Below are 21,005 nucleotides of genomic sequence, written 5' to 3' on the forward strand. Positions count from 1 at the left end.
AGTCTGGCTTTAAAGGGGAGAATATTAATAAATAATAAAGGAATTCTTTTCTTTTTACTTATATTATTTGCAACTTTCCCTACTATAAAGTTACTTGATTAATAATTTCGTTTTTATTTCACTGGAATTATTTTATTTAATTCTAAAGGATGCATTTAAAGGCTTAGTCTCTATGCTAACTAGTGTACCTGTATGAAAAAAATCACTTTTTATTCTAAAGGAATTATTATGTTAATTCTTTACATTCACTCGATTTAGGATCTATATTTGATTACTTAAGAATATTTTCTATTTGATACATTTAAACGACTTAATTCTTAAAACACTTCTAAATTGGTTTCCAATATTTAAATTGTTTATTTCATGAGTTATGTCTATATTTATCTATTCATATTTATAATTTATTATTTATACAAAAAATACGGGTTGAGAATTTTTTGAATCAATCCATTTTTTTATTTTTTAACGTATTACTAGATTGGCATTTAAAAAACTTTAACTATAATTATTTAGGTAAATAATCTATTAAAGTTTTATTGAAAAAAATAGTAATAATTAAATGCGTGTGTAAATGAAAAAAATTCTTACGTAAAACTCATGAATAGAACTATTGCTTAATTACATTTAAAGTGTTATTGTTATATAGAAGTTACAGCAAGGGGTAAATGTTTGATCAAGTTGAATCGATTGGAAAAGTTTGAATTAGTTGTACTATTTTATCATTCAAATTTTATTTAATTTTTTTTCAAGTCGAGTTCAGTATATTTATTTAAGTTTATTTTAAATTTAATCGTAATTATTTATAATATTATAGTATTGAGAAGTTCTAATTTAAATGAATATTTTTTCACACATGTAAGTAATATTTATAATATTATTTAATAGATCAAATACATCTAAAATCATATACGTGTAATGTTTTTTTTAAAGAAGAATTTTAAGGACAACAGTTTGTTGGACAAAGGAATCAAGTGATTAGAAGAAAGAATTTGTAGAGAGTTACAATAGGATGATCAAATCAAATAAATTAAAAATTTGAAGGACTAAATTGCAAAAAGATGAAATTTTCCAAAAAAATTAAGTTACACATATTCTACAACAATTAAGGAAAATGTGATTCAAATATGATCAAACATGGACTTAAACAGAGTAATCAAAGATCAAATCACAAAACAATCAAATTACTTGATTAAAGTTAAAAACAAAAAATGGCATAGCTTCAATATTCGATTTTTTATTATTTAATTTTTAAAATTTAAACTTGACTCTAACTTGATATCCAAAGCACTAATTTGATTTGAATAACTTAAAAATTCAAATAACTCAACTCGAATAATTCAAAATTAAAAAGGACTAAATTTAAGTAGAAAAAGTGTTGCCAGTTAAAATTAAGATTATAACTAAAAATATCATCAAAAGAATAGTGTTTTGAAACTTTATCAAAAGTTTCGAAACTCACTATTCACATATAAATAGTATCATGAACAGTGTCAAATTATAACTGAATAGAATTTTTCATATTTTTAAACTTTAAACACATTTTGAACACTTTAAACATATTTTAATTAACTCAAAATTTATATAATAATAATAATAATTTAGAAAACGTATTTTTCAATTTATTTTGAACTTTGAATTATTTTTGAAATATTTGATTAAATCCAAAATCAATTTTATAAATATTTGTCGTATGAAAATATAAGTGAACAGCGATCAGCAGATGCGTTAACGAATTTGATGACATCCCCCATTCCCTTAGTAGCCCTTGTTTCCACGGATCCTAGCTCTCATGTCAACCTGGAACGGAAAAAAAGAAGACATATAACATTAACATGTCACTTGCAAAGTCTTCAATTCTAAACATAATCGAGATTGCTTATTCACCAAGATACCTAGGATTTATATAATATAGAGTTTTTGTGTTAACGAACGTAGAGTTTTAACAACCGAAGCTCCAATTTCATTTGAAAGTAGCTTCCTTTTTTGTTGAAAACAATACAAGTATACATCTGTATTAATCTCCTTTGAAATGATAATCATGGATCTGTCAAGCAAATATAGCAAGGAGCAGCACCGAAATGTTGCAACAAGGATGGATCTATACTAGACCTGAGAATTTGTGTATTCCTATTGCGAATTTGTGATCGTATATCTTCTTGTGTCTTAACCATGTATAACAGGTATTTTCAGACATGCAATTTTTTCTCACTTTACTGTTTCTAAAAATATATCTGAGGACCAACCTCCTTTACGAAAGAACAATCTTAAAGGCCGAGCTCGGACAGAATTTTCTAGCATATTTCTGGCAGGGCAGGGGCAGACACAGGTTTTGTTAACATAATGCATAGGCCTGACTTGACCCATGAATATATGACCGTAACTACGCAAAACAGCATTCTGCAGTTCCACAAAGGAAATATCAATTTGTTTCCCTCCCTTTGTTCAAAAGAGATTCGGATTAAAATGGTATTTGAAACTTTTATTCATGGCCAACAAATAATATTTTTACAAAAAGAAGCATTTTACACATACAACATATACTCCTTTGAGCCAAAATGAAATTGAAACCTGAATACATTGAATAGCTACGGTAGAGTTATTACTAATTATTCCTTACAGCAGGCCAGAAAGAGGTTTTAAATGTACTTCACAATTAAGTCTTATTCTACATATTGGTTCATTTGGCCTATAACTTACATGTACAAGTAACAGAAGATATGATACAACACAAAATATTAACATAAACACGGCATAAATACATGAATATGTCAAAATCTATACAAAACAAATTGATTAACACGCCAAAAATTGAAGATATATAACACCTTAAACACGATTGTGACATGAAGAAAAACATAAGACACACCATATGGATGCAAATATTACTAGGTCTAGTCCTTACCCTCACCGTATGCAACTTTGATCTAATCGATATCAGCATCAAGCATATTCCCCATTCATTCCATCCAAAATAAATAGGGGATAGCCCTCCCTAAATCAATTAGAATTACTAAGTCTGGAACAAGATTGCAAATGAAATACCTGTATGTACTCAAAAGTTATTTGGGTTCGACTCGAAAAAGTCAAGCCAAGCTCAAGTTACTCAAAGTTATTGAGTGAACCAAGTTCAAGTATCTTAACACCCATGTCAAGCGACTTGCTAGCCTAATAAAGTGTATTTTTTATGATTAATATATACCTTTATTATTCTTAATTAATAATGAAAAAACTCAATTTGAGCTCTATGACAAATAATTAAGTTTGAAGACGAATGAAAAATAAGAAAAAGGGGATAGCCTTCCCTGAACCAATAGAATTACAAACTCCACCATTATCAACTCTATGACTAAAACCCTAAAACCATAATAGTAAAAGATAAAAAAATCTTCAGCAGTGTAACGGACATGAAAAAGAAAGAAGCAGAATCAGCGTGCCTGTCCTCTTTTGCAATTGAAATAAGTTTCTCTGAGTCCAACACATTCGCTTGGTATACAGGGGCTTTTTTCTCCAGCACATTCCCTGATTGAACGCTTCTCAACCTAATTAATCCCCAAATTGGAAAATTCAGTAATGTTATGTGATTTCATGTCAGGGCGTTAAATCAGGAAAGCAATAGGAAAAAAGCAAAGAGGGTAGATGAGAAAGGGGAAAAAGAATACCTTAACACAATCTGATTCACTTGGACACTTTACCAGTTCCATGGCCAAACCTTTGCAAGATTTTGACATTTTTCAATTTCGCAGCATTTTTTTTCTTAAAAAGAAAAGCCTTTTTGTCTTCAAATCAAACCAAAATGAAGAAAGCGATCAAGTGTATCTGATAGATTACGGGGTTTTACTTTCTATCTTTTTAATTTGTCTCATATTGCATAATTTTATAATTCTATTTGTGTCCATATAGAGTAACTTACACTAGTGCTCTCTTTTTAGAGTACATTACACTAGTGCTCTTTTTTCAGTCTACCTTATTTTGATCACCCTTTTTAGAAAATTACATTTTGGTCACTTTAGTTTTGAATCCGTCTTATTTTGGTCGTTTGGCCATTAATTCCAGCTAGGGGTGTAAATGAACAGAGTTTTCGATGAACTATTCGTGAATCATTCATATAGCGTTCGTTTATTAAGCTAAATAAATAAGTATGAACAAAATTTTTATGTTCATTTAATAAACGGAAGAACACAAACAAAGGTAATGTTGAGTTTGTTTATATTCATAAACAAGCCCGTTTATAATCTAATTTATCGAATCATTTATAAGATCATTTATCCAATTCTTCTTTTCCTTTTATTTGCATACATTTTAAATATTGATGAAAGTGAGGACTAAATTAAACACATGATAAAATTTGGAGTTTAATCTATGAAGCCTAAGGAACTTAAAATTAATGGAATAATTTCATCGTTTCTAGAAAAGAGTGTTGGTTGTCAATATTTAACGAACGTTAAACAAATATGTTCGGGACATTAAATGAACATGTTCACAAACATTAAATAAATCGAACACAAACACTTTTAAAAACAAATAAACGAACACAAACATAATACTAAAATTTAAAAGAACATGAACCAAACTTGAACACTTTAAAAATAAACAAACGAACATGAACTAAACATAGACATGAACACTTTCAAAAATAAATAAATGAATATAAACATAACATTATTATTTCAAACCAGTTCATTTACACATCGACGGATACTTGGAAAATGGGGCGTGTCCATGAGCAAATTCAAGCGCTCTTATTCCAAAAGAGGAAACTGCATGATTCATGAAGGTATAACAAAGCAAAAGAATGAAAGGAAATGAAATATATATATATATATTAAAGAAGTCAGCACAACGATCAGTGATGACCAATGACGTCAATTAACGATGAAGAGTGATTACCGGCTATATGAACTTTTATTAGATTTAAGAGTTAAATTAATATTTTATGTAAAATTTAAGATTAAATTAATATTTTATCTAAAATTAAGAACAATTGATTATTAATAATAAAATAACTCATGATATTTCACTCAACAAAATAACCCAAGTTCCAAGTTTCATCAATCAGCAAAGATTATATAAAGAGTTGTTTTAAGTGCCAAATGTCAAGAAAATCAAACCGAAAATCAAACCAACGTGACCAAATTCTCCGGTTCAACCAACCAAACAAGCCTTCGGTTCTTGGTTAAACTGGTTCAACTGACTGGATCAATCCAGTTATTTCAACCATGTTTGAACTACTTGTTACAGCGTCTCTAGAGCCATAACTAAAACTTAAAAAGCAAAAGCTGCCATGCCTGTAACAACAATAGGATATATGTTAAAAACACTGACATCATGATAAGTACTTTCCTAAACAGCTGGGGACGACGATGAGATAGATCCAACCGATTTCCAGAGATAAACCCAGTCCAGCATCGCTTTAGCAGCACGAGTAAATACAGGGTCTGTCGAACCTAGCCGCTCTTTAGCAGCATTTGCCACCTCAACAATACAGTCCTCCACCGTTGTAGCTTCCCTTGACAACCTTACCGACTGAAAGAACGGGACAACTTCCTCCATCAGCTTCACACCCTCCCACTCTTTCTTCAAACTTGCTATAGGATCACCTCTATCAATTCTCCGCACGTACGGCAGTCCAGTTTTCACACCAAGCCCCAAGTGATCACATGCAACTTTAACACACAATCCACTCCAGATATCTACCATTGTTTCCCACCTAAACTTACCTTCCCCAGCCAACTTCAAAGCTGGAACCAAGGCAGGTCCTACCACCTCCCGGTCAAAAGCGATGTTGATTCCACTAACGGGCACCAGGGACCCGGCTGGGACAGTGATAACTGCATCAACATATCGGGAATTCCTTTGCCTTGCTTTTAAGGCTTGAGTAGGTGCATCATGATCAGCCAGGTTAAGCCATAGTCCACACGAAAAAACACATTTCACCCCACTCCGAAGACTGAATGGGTAGCCACGAACAAAATCGGCTCCTTCAGTGAAAGGGTCATACAGAGTATTAAAAAAGAATGGTGTGGCTGGGGTTGTAAGGTTGGTAATATGCTGGGCAACAGCATCCACCAAAAAGCCTTTAGGGTCCTGGGCTGGGAGACAGTCATCGTCTACAGAGATAATGTACTTTTTCCGAGAAACAAGATATCCAAAATACCTGCACGCATAGCCAGAGAAGAGAACCGAAGTAGAAGAACCTACCACTCGATCTATGTCAGGCTTTTCATAGACATCAAGGTTAAAGCCTTCAGGTATTTTGAGTTCCTCTTTCAAATCAGGGTCTTTGACAATTATGAGATGAAAGCGAGAGAACATTGGTCTCCATTCATTCATGAACGATGTCAGATCGAACGGACTGCTCCTATTACAATGTCAATCTCATCGTCCTTAATAGCTAGCGACATCTTGTCAAATACAAACCACAATCCAATTCCAAAATATAGGGCCTCGGAAAAGCAACTGGTTGTAACTCTTGCGTGTTTCACCGATTAAACCAATCTCAGAATTTCTCAAAACATCCTACAGAGGGAACAAAAATTCGTTGTAGAAATCAGCTCAAAACCCATTGGAAAAGAAAAACAAATATTTGAAACTCGGGCAAAAAGACTTACTGGTAGGAAGGACAGGGGAAACTGTGACTTGAATGTTGAGTGCCTGGATGAGAGAAAACACGTTGTCCCTGCCGACTCATGAAAACATGTCTTACTACATGAATGCCATTAGCATCAAACAAAAGTTCAAACAATAAAATGTACAAGTTTACAGAGATAAGCTGGATTCGTAAACCTAAATATAAGCTAGTCAGACAGAAAAAAGAACGTAAAAATATGAGAATTGAAATAAGGAGAAATCGTAAAGATTCAAATGAGAAACAAGGGGCGGAAAAGAATGAAGAAAAAAAAGGTAAAATCTGCAACGTGCAATGGACCATGAAAAGGAAAACAAAATGATCACAAGATTCACAACAGAGAAACTTTAGTAAAAAAGTGGCAGCGGTAACTTCACATATAAGTGAGTCGAGAGAACAACGTGAGCTAGCCATTTAAGAATCAAAAGAGAAACAAAGAGTAAAGGTTTTATTAGCCCTTTCTAACTTCCACCATTAGTATGTTGCTTTATCCTGTATCAAAATGTAAGCAGAAAGCAAATCTAGATCACCCAGATATCGAACCAAAATCCAGCTTAAAGATTTAACAAAAAAACAGGAATGATATTTAAGCATAACAACATAAACTTGAACATTTTTTTAAAAATAAAACAAACAAATATATATATATAATCAAACAAATTTGAAAATGCAGATCATAGGAATCAAAATCGAAGGAATCGTTTGCCCAACAGTACATACAAATTCAAAACCCAACATCAAAAAAATTCATAGCTTCACATAAAAAGAAAACCCACAAAATAAACCAGAAATTAAAACTACCCATCAAATCCAAAAGGCCAGAAAAACCCCCCACAGAATATAACCAAGAAAATAAAACTATCCATCAAACTAAAAGGCAAAAAATAAAATCAAAAAAGAAAAGTGAAATGGTAAGAAAAAGGGTGTTTTACCAGGAAGAGATCGATGACGATATGATCGGGAAGAGTGGAGAGATCGGCGATGTTGGAAAGGTTAAGAACAGCTGAATCTATAGTTAGGGATAACAAAGAAGGCGAGGTTCTCATTCATTCATTTACTTGTTTCTTTTCTTTTCTCTTTGAATTTATATTTATTTTTAAAATACAAATTAAAAATTTAATATTCTTCGATTTATATAACTAACAGTCTAAAACAAATAATTAAAATGAGGAACAATAAATGAAAATAAATTCAAAGGAAAAAAATTGAAGTACAAGATTTGCATTGATTTCCCCGTCTCGTCTTCCTATCCCCCTTTGGTTGACATTTTCCGGAGGGATAGCTGTTATCTTTACACGTGTCTAGCTCTTCCCACGTGTTAGATGCGATCGGACGCTGAAAATGTCGGCTTAAAAATAAACGGTTCAGATTAATCAATCTTACGCAAACTTGGGCTATAACTACGCTTATAGTAATTCCTAAAAAAATATTTTTGATAATTAAAATAATGGCTAAACTATATTACAAGTCATTGTATTATTAGTAATTTTAAAATTGAGTCATTGTATTTAAAATAATAATAAAATCACTCAGTTAATCGATTGTTATAATCAAGTCATTGTACCATTATATCTCAAACATACAATAATTTCATTTATGTTTTGGTCACTCAGGTTGAGTAAGCTTGCAGTTATATTCAGGTAAACTACATAATCGATTACTGACAAAGACCAGTGAAAGTATGCATATTTGATTTACATTACATATAGTTTCTATGATACACTTCATGACTGAACTATTTCATTTAATTGTGTTTGTATATGTGGTCATCGATGAGTCTAATCATGATTGATACAACTAAGACTGCTTTGATCCTATATGAATATAATTGATGAACGAGATTTTTATATAATACTTATTATGTGATAGTAAATTTTAAGCTCATAAGATTGTACATTAGTTAAGAGACATATATTGTCTAAGTGAAAATTTGTTAGATTAAAATCTAGAAAATAAAACAAAAAAAATTAACAGAAAACTAAAAAAATGAATAAATAAAAGAATTTTAAGCTCATAAGATTGTACATTAGTTAAGAGACATATATTGTCTAAGTGAAAAATTGTTAGATTAAAATCTAGAAAATAAAACAAAAAAAATTAACAGAAAACTAAAAAAATGAATAAAATAATTTTCATCTATAGAGTTAGCAACTTCTTGTATGCATGTATATTCAGAATTGGCGCAGCTGACTGGAATTGCAGCAATCCTCTGTTTCCCTCTTACGGATCTGGATGACATTGAAATGTAACGCAGCAGCAAGAGCATACAAATCGAGTTTAATTTATTATATTCAGCATTTTGAACTGTATCATATTCACATATGTTAACCGTAAAATTTATGTTTATTTGAAATTATTTTTTCAAAACTAATTTTACAGTTAACATATCCATATTTGAAAATTTAACTAGTTTACTTGTGTGCATATAGGTTGTAATTGTATTCATACAGTTAAATCGGCACATTTTAAAAATACTTCCTTGACTCACTTGGTGGGTTCTGGTTCCTAGCAACTTCTAAACTAATTTCAAACAGATTAAGATCATTTCTCTCCTGCTGGAGCATGTGAATTTGAATAGGAATCCCTTGTACGGTCTTAAACTGCCCATACATACATATATACGTATTGGAATATATCCATACACTTGTATTATTTCAATAATAACCACTACTTTTAACTTTTGTTCTTATTTATTGAACAACATATAATACGCTTAAACGCAAAAATGACGGGCAAAATCGATACAAACCAAGTGATAAGAGATTCCATCGTCTTGTCTTCCCTGTAAAGAGTATATGATAAACAACGTGTTGGAAATATATGCAACCTGACCTATGTTAAACCTAATTTTTCATTTTCTTTTAAATTATCTGTGTCCAATACATTAAACATTCAGTATTCCAAAGAACGTCCAAAATGTTGAGCATGCATCAAATACATTCTCTTTAATATCCAACATTCATTTTGAATCAAGGTAAAATAGATTTTAGCAATTTGGAAGCCACCAAGTATATGGTTTGAAATATGGAATCGAAAGAACTTTTTAAAGCTTCATACTGAATTTAGAAAGTAAAATCCACGACAACAAAATGATGGCAAGTTATATGAGTTTCTTTGAGAAGCAGCAAAAGCAACCACTGATAGCAACTTGCCTAGACAATCCGCTCCAACTCCCTAGCATAGCTAAGAGTTTGGTTAATCAGCTGTAGGGATGGGATCTCCTTACATGGTGTAGATTCTTTGGCCTTCTGAAAGAAGACGGATCCATTCTTCACCTCCCACTCAGGATGCTCCTGCAATCATGGGGTACAGGTCCAAATAAGCTTTGTTTTCCAAAGCCCTTGAGAAAAAAAATCATTTTTAATAGACATTATGGATGTTACTAGAATGCTTACCTCTTTCACATATTCCAAGAGTTCTTGATCAGAGGAGAAAAGTAACATTTGGCTGGCATCGTTAATTGAAAGAAAGTCATACGCCTTCTCACTGCATCCAGCTATTTCATCTCTGAAAATGACAAGTTATGAATTAACTAATGACATTGAGCAATAAACAAGAATACAACATAGAGCAGATTACTAAAACATGGAAGCACCAACAGTACAAAACTTTCTGATGGTGACAGCATGTGGTACGATAAGCGCTATGTTATGAAGTCATTTAATGAGCTTTTGAACTAAAATAGTTGCAAATACATCCGTGATTTAAAAGAAGTTTGCCGTGTCTTAATACTGTTCTCCTCCAAATTATCATCATACACAAAAGAGTATTGCTTACCTCACTGTTTTTGCCAAGAGATCCATGAAGTAAACATAAGTTTCATGTGGAGCAGTCTGTCTAGCACTCAAGACACGATTGTAAGCCCCTTCCATAAATGATTGCTCCAGCTCCACAGCATGTTTGATGCAAGGATTCTCCAAAGCAGTGGCTGAAAGCAGTTCCAGTTCTGTATGGAACTCAGCAATTCTGTTCTGGACAAGAAGTCTCAAGAGATTAAGACCTAGGATCAGGTACTCTTGCTGAGATGGTGGAAGACGGTTCCTGCTCCATCAAGAGAAAAGTAAAACACTAATCATCATTTCCGTAAAATAAATGATAGAGGCTTCTACATAAGAAAAGAGTACACACATTGGAAGGAGTGGTAATTTTCTTATATTAAGCCAAGAGTTAAACAAATCCAATACCAACATGCTCATACAAATACAATACAAGATACAAAATCAATTTTAATTTATTTATGTATTAGAAGCCTTACAGCATGTATGTGTGTGAGTGCACATACACCTTGTAACTTGATTTTCTAATTAGATGAATTGCTATCCATATTTTATTATTGGTTATGCAGAGCTTTATAGAATGCAACTATGTCTAGAAAGAAAAACATAATTCCCAAACTAAAGAGCAAAACCCTGAAAAACAAGCAACTGACCCAGCATCTGTATAATAGGGCTTCAACTGGAAAAAGTCCCTCTCAAAGGCATCTTGATCCTCAATCGTAACACTGAGGACAACAGCATGTTCATAAATTTCTCCTGAAATTGTCAGTGAAAGGAAAAGGATAATTAAAGAACTGATTATTAGTAATCTTCAGACAAGCAGACTCAAATTATGTTCTACATTCAAATGGGTTAAAAAAATTCATCTACAAGCCACACACATTCAAATTTTAACTGTTGGTGTAACTCTTCATTTTTTTTCTTGAAGAGCACATCTATAACGCATGTCCAGACATGGGTAGGACTTAGGAGGATATGACCCTCCAATAACTCTCTAAATACATGGAAAAAAACTTGGAAAATATCAAACACAAATCTGTATTCCTTACACATCAATCCAAGTAACATATATTTAACTACATCCATGATCCATGCACCAGAAAGGAAGCTTAGAAATCCCACAAAAAACAGCAAACTTTTGTATGTTCCTAATCATATTTTAGTCAAGGTTCCATAGAAGTCCTCACTATTCAGGAAGTACTTCAACGGCCTTTTTAAGAAACAAATTTATATCTAATCATTACAAAATGAAGCTTCATCTAATAAGTTACAATAGGTGTAGCGTTGGGGTCTTCTTCATAAGGCATCCTTCAAAACATGTTGATGGACCAACATAGAAATGCAATAGAAATGACAGAAAGAAAAAAAGAGTTGAGTCATAAGAATTACTTGCTAACAGCAGTTCATTAACCGCATTAGTTGTACTTTCAAACAAAGGAGGAAGGCTCCTAAACTTTGTGAGCAACACCTGCAATAACAAACCGAAATTACTTGAGCATCATTTCGATATAGAACTAGTTAAAAAAATACTACCTACTAAAAAAAAGATTATTCATTTTCCCATTTCTCTCGTTCTAGCACATCAATTTCAATCCAAATTCCAAGCTCAAAGACGGATAATTCATAAACGAAAAATCCAACGCAAAACCCCTAAATTGCTAAACCCTAAAAGATCAAGCCTCCAAAGAAACTAACAATCTACAACATGGGATCTATCATTTCAAGAGAAAAGAAACGCAGAAACCCTAGAATTTGTACCCGAAGAGAGAAAGAGGAGGAATTAGGGTTTGAAAAAACCTTGAGTTGAGAAAGGAAATTGGTGCAGGTATCGAAATCTTTTCTAACAAGTGCAGCTTTGAATCGCTCGAACAGCTGCGAAACTTCCGTTAGCTGTGGATCCATTTCACTTCCTCTCGCTAGCTTTCGTGTTGCCGAATCAATGGAAAATTCCTTTTTCTTTTCTTTCTATTTTCACTTCCACGCAACACCCAACAGCCGAATAATATACATATCTATATAAGAGAAAATGAAGGTCCCTTTTATTGGGTTTTCCTGCTGGATTGGCCAATCCTATTGGGTTGGGCCGCTAATAAAATTATTGAATTTGAATCATGTAGTCGGTACGTTCCAATACCAATAGGTATCTTCTCCATCTTTAATCATTAATCAGTTTTATTTTCGAATCTATCAAATAATCTTAGTAGTTAAGGAAATTTTTTTCTTTCTAAAAGCCTAGAATTCAGACAACAACCTTTATAATTCATTATCAATTTATTGAGAGAATTCTGAGCAGATGCCAATCTAATAAAAAAATATTTCCATTAAAATTTTGATGTTTTTCACATATTTCAGTGTATTGTTCATCGTCTAACAGTTTAGGACAACTCTCTTTCAAGGCGACAACGATGGTTCGACTTCCTCTAGAGGTAGGTTCTGCGAAAGGAAGTTGACAATGAATTATCAATAAACCTAGAATTTATACTTCCTGAGTCGAAATCCGAGCGATAAATGGAGATGGACTTTAAAGTTATTGGCAATATACTCGACCCAATAATTCGTTGATCTACAATAACATGAGATTGTTGTTAAATCGTTAAAGCTTGGAAGGTACGGAAATATGCATTTGAGGGCATGGTTCATCCAAAGAATGTAGCCATGATTTTTGGGAAATGTAATTTACAGTTGTAGCAACAGTGCGATGAAGAGGTTAGAAATGCACAGAGCAATTAGTTCAGAAAGAAATCCCGGGGAGCTCGATTTCCTCCGCAATCACCCTCGGCAGCTTTTGAAGTAGTCGTTGCTGTTCAGATGGTTTCTTCAGCATTTCTCTTTCATCTAGAAATCGTTCCAACGTATAGAACCAGTTAAGGTAAAACCAGCAAGGTTCCATTAAACAACTTTTTAATTACGAAACCAATTTAGTAACTTCAAAGGATATATGTATCTCCTTCCCTTCTCATGCGCAAATGCAATTTTACTCTGCAGTCGGACCAATTCTCGTTGAATCCACTGCCAACAATATTCCAGAGACAGACAATTAGAGAAATCCACCATGGATACAGATTATATCATCAATGTAGAATAATTTCATATACATACATTCTTTGTTATATCTTCATGCAGACTTGTAGCCTTTAGGTCGAGCTCCACCTGTCAACGAAAATGTTCGGGTTAAGCTTCTTAATAGCCTTTCTCTACTTTGTTAATCTCTCTTCAACTTTTATCAAAAATTGTAAAATGGCAAAGCTTCAATGCACAAACATGTTTTAAGGAAACAAGATCAAATTGCAAAGCCAATAAGCTTCAAGTTACAAAACAAAATTCTACGATCACTTCAACACTCGGCAAAAGAGCAAGTCCTCAAGTCAAATTGAATTGATTTTTCATAGTTACCTCAGCACAAAAAGAAATATTTCATTAGGTTTTTGATTTTTTAAGCAATTATAAATCCCTTACACCAATTGTTTTTTGGGTAAAGTATACAACTGGTCCCCCGACTACAAGATATTGTTTTGTTGAGTTCCCCGACTATTAAAAGTTACAAAATGATCACCCTTCCATACTCGTCCTTTTCCGTTAAAAAATTAATAGTCGTCTGAACTGGAATTTAACATGCTGACTGATATAGGATAGTCAATTGAGATTATGCGATCATATTTTACATATCTCAGTCAGCAGGTTAACATCCAACTCAACCTGTCACTAATTTTTAATGAAAAATGACGAGTTCGGAACATAATCAATAGTCAGGTGACCATTTTGTAACTTTCAATAGTCAAGAGATTCAACAAAGTAGTATTCTATAGTCAAGAGGCCATTTGTATACTTTAGCCTTGTTTTTCTAACCAAAATTTGAGTTTAGCGCATATAATATCTTGACTACAATCTTATCCATTTCCTTGTAGTTCTAAGAATAGTAAGGTTACGGAGAACATTATAAACAAACAACAAGTATTCACTTGTACAAAGTTATCAAATAAGTTGTTTCTAGGAAAGCAAGAGTTTCTCTCCTAAGAAAGAACTTACGACTGTGGGTTTTCTGAGAATTCCATCCTTCATCCTTTGTAGCAGATCTACACATTCTTCCTGTTAACACAACGCTATGCAACTAAGGGTACAATGCGGGAACTAACCAAAAATCACAGAAATAGCATACAGGACAAAAATATATCTGTAGAATCAATATAGGATGGAAATATCAACAGTACAATAGCATATAGAAACAGATATACTTGATGTGCACAAATACAAGGGAACATAATAGAGCTGCCACTTCAGTGTGATGTGAACCACCTCTAACAGAACTGATACATCATGAAAGCTCAAGCAGTTACCAGAAATCCGCATATCAAACAGGGTCAATCACGAAGATGAATGCATACGCACACAATTACAGTGCAAAAAAGAAGCAGTAATATCATGGGAAATTTACTCGATGCTGGTATCATCTAACTGCTTATAGAAAGCCAAGGAAACTCCCTCAGTAAATTTGGAAGAGTCAACATGCTTGAAGCGCACAGAAATATATTGCTGAAAATTATAATTGAAATAACTCTAATGCTACATTCGAGAACATGGATTTGAATATTTTCTATAGCTATTTCAGATTCACCACTAAATAGGCATGCAACGAATCCATGAAGTTGAAAAACATTAATGAACATTACATTTATATATATATATTTTGATAAAAGTTGGAGGTCTCGTTAAAAACTCCCTTCGTATTCTTCCACATACTTAGAAGTACGTTGAAGAACATTGGAAGGAAGAAAAGAATACCTCATATTTTATTAAATATAACACCCATTACATGTGAAAACACCGAATAGCCACATACGGGGAATATACACCATTACAAAAACCATATCACCTAAAAATCTATCATCGTCAACCACAAAGCCCCAAAGACAATAATCCTATTTCTAAAATACACCTCAAACAAAATGAAAAAACCAAACGCAAAAGATCATATCATAACAGAAAACCAACACTGTCAACAATGAAAACTGAACGAAACGCCTGTGCATAGAGCTCTGAAAAGTTACGATCCAATTGAAGGAACCAGTTCTAATGAATCATCGCGAACTTCAGGGACCCAAGAATTTGGTTTGAAGGAAGGATCAATTTCATGCACCCTGATTCTGAAGGAAATATGACCGACCTTCAACTCCAATGACTCATCAATTCTCACCTAGACTTTGTGAGTAATTGAATTTTAGCCCGATCAAAAGACGATGGAAACTCACAACTGTCGTCGATTGCTAATAATTTGCCCCACTTAGCTGCAATGTTTTTGAAAGTATCTCAATTCCAAGCGTGAAAAGGAATCCCTTCGCAAACTAACCACACTCGACGACATTCCACCACCAGACTCTCTGACTAAGTTTCAACTCTGGAAAACCATTGTGCAAGAGTCTCTAATTTTTCATTCTTCACAACTCTCGACGAAGTAGAGTCTTCAAAAACCATTAGAAGTACATTTCCAGTAGCTCTCATTAACGTGAAACCAGTGAGTTCTTTGGCTTGAATTTGGCTAGCAAGATCACCAATTTTGATAAAGCTCTTGCACCAACCCACCAGACAGTTACTCAACACGTGAAGTTTATCTTCGTCCACAACACCCTCAACTTCACAGTGATTAATCCTCGAAGCAACTTCCATCACGGACTTAAGTTGAACAACTGTTGAGGAGTCGAGCATTATATTTGGCTAAAGAGACCCTAATTTTGCTGCCGTAAATATGAGAACCATTCATAATGGAAATCGCCTTCATTCTTCAATTGTCGCGAAGCGAATGAACCCAAAACGAGCCCCTATAGAATTCCTTTTGTTAGGAATGAAGACATCAATTACATGATTGTGATCACAGAATAAAGATCCAAGTCTCTTCCGATGGATCTTCTTTAGTAAGTTTTCAATGAATAACGTGAAGCATCCACTTTTGAACCCATTCCTAACATTTGTATGACCTTTCTTCCACCAATTATTAAAATCGATTCTCCCCATTCTTGCTTCTTCACCAGATTTGTTACCAGAACACCCCTTTTTGGTTCTAGCGTGGACAACATCTTCGGGTAGTTGAGTTGTTGATGCCTCTGTTAAAGATAGATTTTCATTCCCATAATTCCCTCGTTGAGAAGGAGGCATACCTTCAGGCCTAGATTTATTAACCGCCTTTTTGCTGCCTAAAGAAGTCTCCTTATTCCCCGACGGAAATTCCATTCGGGATCTCCTTATAAACTTGTCGCGGATGAAACGATCACGGCTCCCATATCTGTCATTCCTTCTGTCTAAACGGTCCCTATTACCAAAGCGTCTGCCATCATAACGGTCATGTATGTACCGATCACGATCTCTGAAGCAATACCACGGTCATCAACGGCAGCACCTTTGTATCTTGAACGTGAAGAGAATAGGGCGCCACACCCACCTCGGCCACCACCAGCTGGAGGACAATCACGTGCCCAGTGCCCGAAGCGCCTACAATTGAAGCATTCATCATGTGCAACAGGACTATCTCCACCTGCATAGCGACCCCTGCGACTTGATGAGTAATTTCCTCTATAGCCATGATAAAGAGCTTTATTCACTGAGATTGTACGTTCTCCCAATTTTCGCCTATGCATCACCCTGATAGCTTCATCCAAGGACTAGAGATATGAAAATGTAATAAATCCAAATCCACGAGATAACCCTGTATCTCTCTGCACCATGATCTGAGATTCAGTAATTTTTCCGAACTGACTAAACACATCCTCAAGCTGTCGCTCGGTGACTTCCCATGATAATCCTCCGACAAATATTCGGTTCTCTTCTTTCCCTGCCATCCTTAACAAACAATTTTCCTTTCATCTTTGAAAACCTCTCTCTGGTTTGGCTTCGTGATAGGCTCCTGAAAATCAAAACCAAGACTAGAGGACGTGTTTTGCAGCCCCAAGAGCTTCTGTAAGTTCTAGAAAAGTGCTTCAACAAACAAAACCTCAAGCTCTACCCCACAATAACCTTGTAGTTTCGTCGGTCAACGGTTACCGTACGTGGCATGGCGTCTGTAGACTGTGACAGCGGAAGAGGAGAAGAGAAAATTTGGAAGAAAGGGTGACTTTCCTTGTCGAAACAGTTCACTGGAGAAAAGGACGGTGGGAGGCGGCGATAATCAGCAGTGAACTGCGAGTAGATCTGCACCGATTGAAATAATATATGGCAAATCTAAGTCCAGATTTGGAATCACTGTGAGCTGATGTTATTCCCAGGAAAAAACAGGATCAAACGGAGGTCGGAGTGTAGCGGCGGCAGCGGACGGCGGTCGGTGGCGGTGGACAACGGCTGGATGACGGTGGGTAAAATATTTTCAAAAAAACACCTAGGCTCGGGGCTCAAGAGAGAAGCGGGAGCTTCTCTCACATGCCAAAGTCAAAAAGTTCCAGCCTTATTTGTTCTATGATATATTATGCTATGTTTGAAATCCAAGTTCCCCAACACAATCTAAATGAACTTAATAAAAGGCCATACACAATCTGAAGAAAACGCTCAGTTGAAAGGATCAGTTTTCAAAACATGCAGAAAAAGATATGATTGTTCAGTCAAATTACCTTTTAATATGGGGCATATAAGAAGAATTCATCATTCTAGTGATTTCATCAACATTCGATATTTCAAAGGGGAAAAAAAAAAGAGAAGATAAAACTTCCCAGACATTTGTTACCTCTGAGATGTCATCGTCATCTAGCATGCTGATAGGAATATCAACTGGCATGCAAGAAACCTCAAGGAGAATCCCCTGGTTGTCGTCAGCATTTGAGGTTTTCTTTATGCCTGAGAAGTAAAGGGATTAAGACTAGCAAAAATTAACAGAATCTTGAATCATTAATGAAACAGAAATACTTATAGCTTAGGTTCGATGCAAATAAGGGTTAGATTGACTTTGGTGTAAAAGATTCTCCCTTTTCAAATAAAAGAATACCTGTAACTTGCTGAAGCTGAAAAGTTGTCCCTGAACGGTTTCCAGCCATTCCTTTCACTCTAATGAAACTTCCCACAACCTTTTCTTTGAAATTATCAGGCTGCGTCGACAGCTTCTCCACTAAGCTCCTCCTTAAGTAAACAAGTTTCATATTTTCTGCAACTATAGAAGCATAACAACTCTTACGGACTGCATATTCCACCTTTTTCTCAAGAGGTACTTCATCCAGGCTTGATGTTCTCTGCCTCTTGTATTCTGAGGTAATCCGTTTATTCTCATTCACCAAACGACTTCCACTATCATTCACCTTGCCATCCAAGATTGACAGTTCCAAAGTATCAGCAAAATGAGCTTTGAAAAGATCGCATATCTTATTCTTTTTCCCTGGTTTCTTCTGAAAAGAAGAATTAAAACTTTTCATCACAAAGTGTTCTTTACGAAAGAAGAGAAGGGGTTTTCTTTTGTCTAATTTTTTTTTTTTGATAGAATCTTTTGTCTAAAATTTATTTTGAGATTATTATATCTCCTTCACATTGCGATTATTTTCTCAGTTGTATCTATACCAACAGATTTCAGAATCTCAATGAGATGCTTTGAACCCCATCCAACAAATTCTCTTACCTGGGACTTCTTCTTTTACCAAATGAATCATCTGAAGCAGAAGTTGACTCTCTATCAACATCTGATATTGTGATTATAGCGTCTTTATCCTTAATCTTATCACAATCCAAGCCACTTTCATAGTTCTTCGTCTCAGACTGAGCATGACGCAAATCATCAAACTTCAACTCTTCTTGCTCCATTATTATCAATAAATAGTCTTTAAACATGAAATCAGAGGAATCTGTATCTTGAAAGTGTAGCTTATCCTGCACATACATCCAAGATTTCAATGGCTTGTCCCGTGAACAAAAAAGAGAGAGAAAGAGTCTGATTCACAGAGAAGACATGATACACATTTCCATCAATTTGTCAAAAAGCCTTTCAATATCATATGATATAGCATTTACAAAATTCAAAGAAAACATGATAAAGCCAAAGAGATGAAAAAATGTTGGTTATAAATCCATTATTCAGCTCATAAATTGAGTTGCATACCCCTTCAGAGTCAACTTCTGCATTCATTTCTGCAAGTAGTGAGAGCTCAAAACATGTTTTGCAAAGTCCTTTGTTCAACTTAACAGGCACAAACTCATAAGCCTTAACACAGAGCCTACAGACGGAATCGGGGCACATGAGGCAAAAATACCGTGGGGGACCACCGCATTCAGCACAAGAATGCCTGGCTGGAAACACAAATAATTGAGTCCAAAATTATAAAGTCAGTCTTAAAGGAATTCAATAGATTATAAAAGAGCAATCACGAATCACAAATACAGCTAGCAACTGTTGGCAACGAGGAAGAAAACACCGCTTAAGCTATTGAAAATTGTTCATGACAATAAAATAAATACCAACAGCTGAATCGGGAGTACTGTACAACTAGCTCAAAATTATTTTTTGAAGTTAAAGAGACTTACGGCAGGTCCAGCGACCTTCAGACTTCAATACTGAATTTCTCTTACCAACACATGTGGGATGATAAACTTTTCCACAGCCCCTGGAAACAGAGAACAAAGGGTTAATACTCACTTACATTTCTGGAGAAATAAAAATAAGCATCTTAATATAGGCATCTCAGATTCGAGGTGACTGTCCAAAATATGTATTTTCTCAACATGAATATGCTCATTTTTTTCATATATTTGGGGGTTATGCCCCATAGTCCATACCATGGGTTAATTAGGAAACATGAGACTCGAATAACATAGATTATTTATGACCAAAATGCCAAATTTGAAACCTGGGTAATAGAACAACATGCAACTTATTGTACTTATATGAAGTATTCAAACTGAATAAAAAATCCAGAAGCCATTAAAATTCAACTTACTAAATGAAATATATATGCACATACATTCAAGAATTCAGCAAAGTAAGCACTTAAACAAAGCTTTCTAACAGTCAATAGACCGCATGCTTCTTAAATGTTTCCTAAGCTGTCAACGACAAATATCAAACAGTACATTTTATTCATACATAACGAAAATGCCATCAACAATACCACATTAACAATTACACTTAATTTTTTTCCTTTGTCCTTCTTTGTTTTTCTCTTCTTATAGCATGTCCTAATCCCCCCCTTTTTTTATCTTTTTGAACTTTTCCCTTTCTTTTCCACTATTTATCCATTTCAACTTACAAATCAAGATAATTCAAACCGGCAGTTTACTCGGAACAAACAAGAAAAACAAAAATCATAGTTCAAAAGCAAAAGAAAAACCCTAATATTACTCACAAAACCAACAAAAGGAAATGAAGGAAGAAAAGAAAAGAAAAACTCACTTGTGATCACAAAGCAGCAACTTCCCACCATCTTTACAAACAAAGCACCAATCTTCGCCTTCAGCTTCTTCATTCAGTTTTTGCTTCCCTTTGTCTTTGCTCATTTCAAAAAGAAAGAAAGAAAAAAAAACCTTTTTTCCCCTATGTTTATTGCACGTTGAAGCTTAATAGGTAGTGGCAGTCTGGCAGAGAGTGTTAAAAAGCAATCTTGATCTTTGCGAAACCAGAGTAAGAAAGCAAAGTAAAGTAGTAGAATTAT

At 34.3% G+C, this 21,005-nt stretch overlaps 4 protein-coding genes and 2 pseudogenes across 4 annotated transcripts; all 6 read right to left on the bottom strand.

Annotated features, from left to right (window-relative positions):
* Positions 1-1,695: 1,695 nt before the first annotated feature.
* Positions 1,696-3,810, bottom strand: LOC120150077 (mitochondrial protein pet191 homolog). Its single transcript, XM_039162782.1, has 3 exons — positions 3,660-3,810; positions 3,435-3,539; positions 1,696-1,797 (listed from the first exon to the last, which is right to left on the bottom strand). The coding sequence occupies exons 1-3, from the start codon at positions 3,726-3,728 to the stop codon at positions 1,756-1,758; spliced, it is 216 nt and encodes a 71-aa protein (XP_039018713.1). The 5' UTR covers positions 3,729-3,810; the 3' UTR covers positions 1,696-1,755.
* A 1,315-nt stretch (positions 3,811-5,125) lies between these two features.
* On the bottom strand, positions 5,126-6,510 carry LOC120150063 (annotated as a pseudogene).
* A 3,054-nt stretch (positions 6,511-9,564) lies between these two features.
* Positions 9,565-12,387, bottom strand: LOC120150065 (26S proteasome non-ATPase regulatory subunit 8 homolog A-like). Its single transcript, XM_039162772.1, has 6 exons — positions 12,199-12,387; positions 11,791-11,869; positions 11,055-11,157; positions 10,403-10,666; positions 10,021-10,132; positions 9,565-9,918 (listed from the first exon to the last, which is right to left on the bottom strand). The coding sequence occupies exons 1-6, from the start codon at positions 12,301-12,303 to the stop codon at positions 9,778-9,780; spliced, it is 804 nt and encodes a 267-aa protein (XP_039018703.1). The 5' UTR covers positions 12,304-12,387; the 3' UTR covers positions 9,565-9,777.
* Positions 12,388-12,998: 611 nt separating this feature from the next.
* On the bottom strand, positions 12,999-18,649 carry LOC120150068 (uncharacterized protein At5g08430-like). Its single transcript, XM_039162775.1, has 6 exons — positions 18,362-18,649; positions 18,104-18,213; positions 14,428-14,487; positions 13,501-13,551; positions 13,340-13,410; positions 12,999-13,253 (listed from the first exon to the last, which is right to left on the bottom strand). The coding sequence occupies exons 1-6, from the start codon at positions 18,510-18,512 to the stop codon at positions 13,133-13,135; spliced, it is 564 nt and encodes a 187-aa protein (XP_039018706.1). The 5' UTR covers positions 18,513-18,649; the 3' UTR covers positions 12,999-13,132.
* Positions 16,171-17,388, bottom strand: LOC120150122 (annotated as a pseudogene).
* On the bottom strand, positions 18,604-20,996 carry LOC120150066 (zinc finger CCCH domain-containing protein 44-like). Its single transcript, XM_039162773.1, has 5 exons — positions 20,747-20,996; positions 19,882-19,961; positions 19,460-19,647; positions 18,983-19,230; positions 18,604-18,755 (listed from the first exon to the last, which is right to left on the bottom strand). Exons 1-5 carry the CDS (start codon positions 20,848-20,850, stop codon positions 18,665-18,667), a joined length of 711 nt encoding a protein of 236 aa, XP_039018704.1. The 5' UTR covers positions 20,851-20,996; the 3' UTR covers positions 18,604-18,664.
* Between the last annotated feature and the right edge of the window lie 9 nt (positions 20,997-21,005).

This window comes from Hibiscus syriacus, unplaced genomic scaffold, assembly GCF_006381635.1.
Source record: "Hibiscus syriacus cultivar Baekdansim isolate YM2019G1 unplaced genomic scaffold, ASM638163v2 tig00111013_pilon, whole genome shotgun sequence".
In the NCBI taxonomy this organism is placed as follows: domain Eukaryota; kingdom Viridiplantae; phylum Streptophyta; class Magnoliopsida; order Malvales; family Malvaceae; genus Hibiscus; species Hibiscus syriacus.

Excerpts from the sequence above, each read along its gene's own strand:
- LOC120150068 (XM_039162775.1), bottom strand. The coding sequence starts at position 18,512 with ATGAAACTTGTTTACTTAAGGAGGAGCTTAGTGGAGAAGCTGTCGACG. Across the intron at positions 18,214-18,361 it reads TCAGCTTCAGCAAGTTACAG|GCATAAAGAAAACCTCAAAT; the intron begins GTATTCTTTTAT and ends TTTACTTCTCAG. Across the intron at positions 13,552-14,427 it reads TTCTCAGAAAACCCACAGTC|GTGGAGCTCGACCTAAAGGC; the intron begins GTAAGTTCTTTC and ends TTTCGTTGACAG.
- LOC120150065 (XM_039162772.1), bottom strand. The coding sequence starts at position 12,303 with ATGGATCCACAGCTAACGGAAGTTTCGCAGCTGTTCGAGCGATTCAAA. Across the intron at positions 11,870-12,198 it reads ATTTCCTTTCTCAACTCAAG|GTGTTGCTCACAAAGTTTAG; the intron begins GTTTTTTCAAAC and ends TTGTTATTGCAG. Across the intron at positions 9,919-10,020 it reads TCTTGGAATATGTGAAAGAG|GAGCATCCTGAGTGGGAGGT; the intron begins GTAAGCATTCTA and ends CCATGATTGCAG.
- LOC120150077 (XM_039162782.1), bottom strand. The coding sequence starts at position 3,728 with ATGTCAAAATCTTGCAAAGGTTTGGCCATGGAACTGGTAAAGTGTCCA. Across the intron at positions 3,540-3,659 it reads GTGAATCAGATTGTGTTAAG|GTTGAGAAGCGTTCAATCAG; the intron begins GTATTCTTTTTC and ends GGGATTAATTAG. Across the intron at positions 1,798-3,434 it reads TCAATTGCAAAAGAGGACAG|GTTGACATGAGAGCTAGGAT; the intron begins GCACGCTGATTC and ends TTTCCGTTCCAG.
- LOC120150066 (XM_039162773.1), bottom strand. The coding sequence starts at position 20,850 with ATGAGCAAAGACAAAGGGAAGCAAAAACTGAATGAAGAAGCTGAAGGC. Across the intron at positions 19,648-19,881 it reads TGAAGGTCGCTGGACCTGCC|CCAGGCATTCTTGTGCTGAA; the intron begins GTAAGTCTCTTT and ends TTGTGTTTCCAG. Across the intron at positions 18,756-18,982 it reads GGTAAAAGAAGAAGTCCCAG|AAGAAACCAGGGAAAAAGAA; the intron begins GTAAGAGAATTT and ends TCTTCTTTTCAG.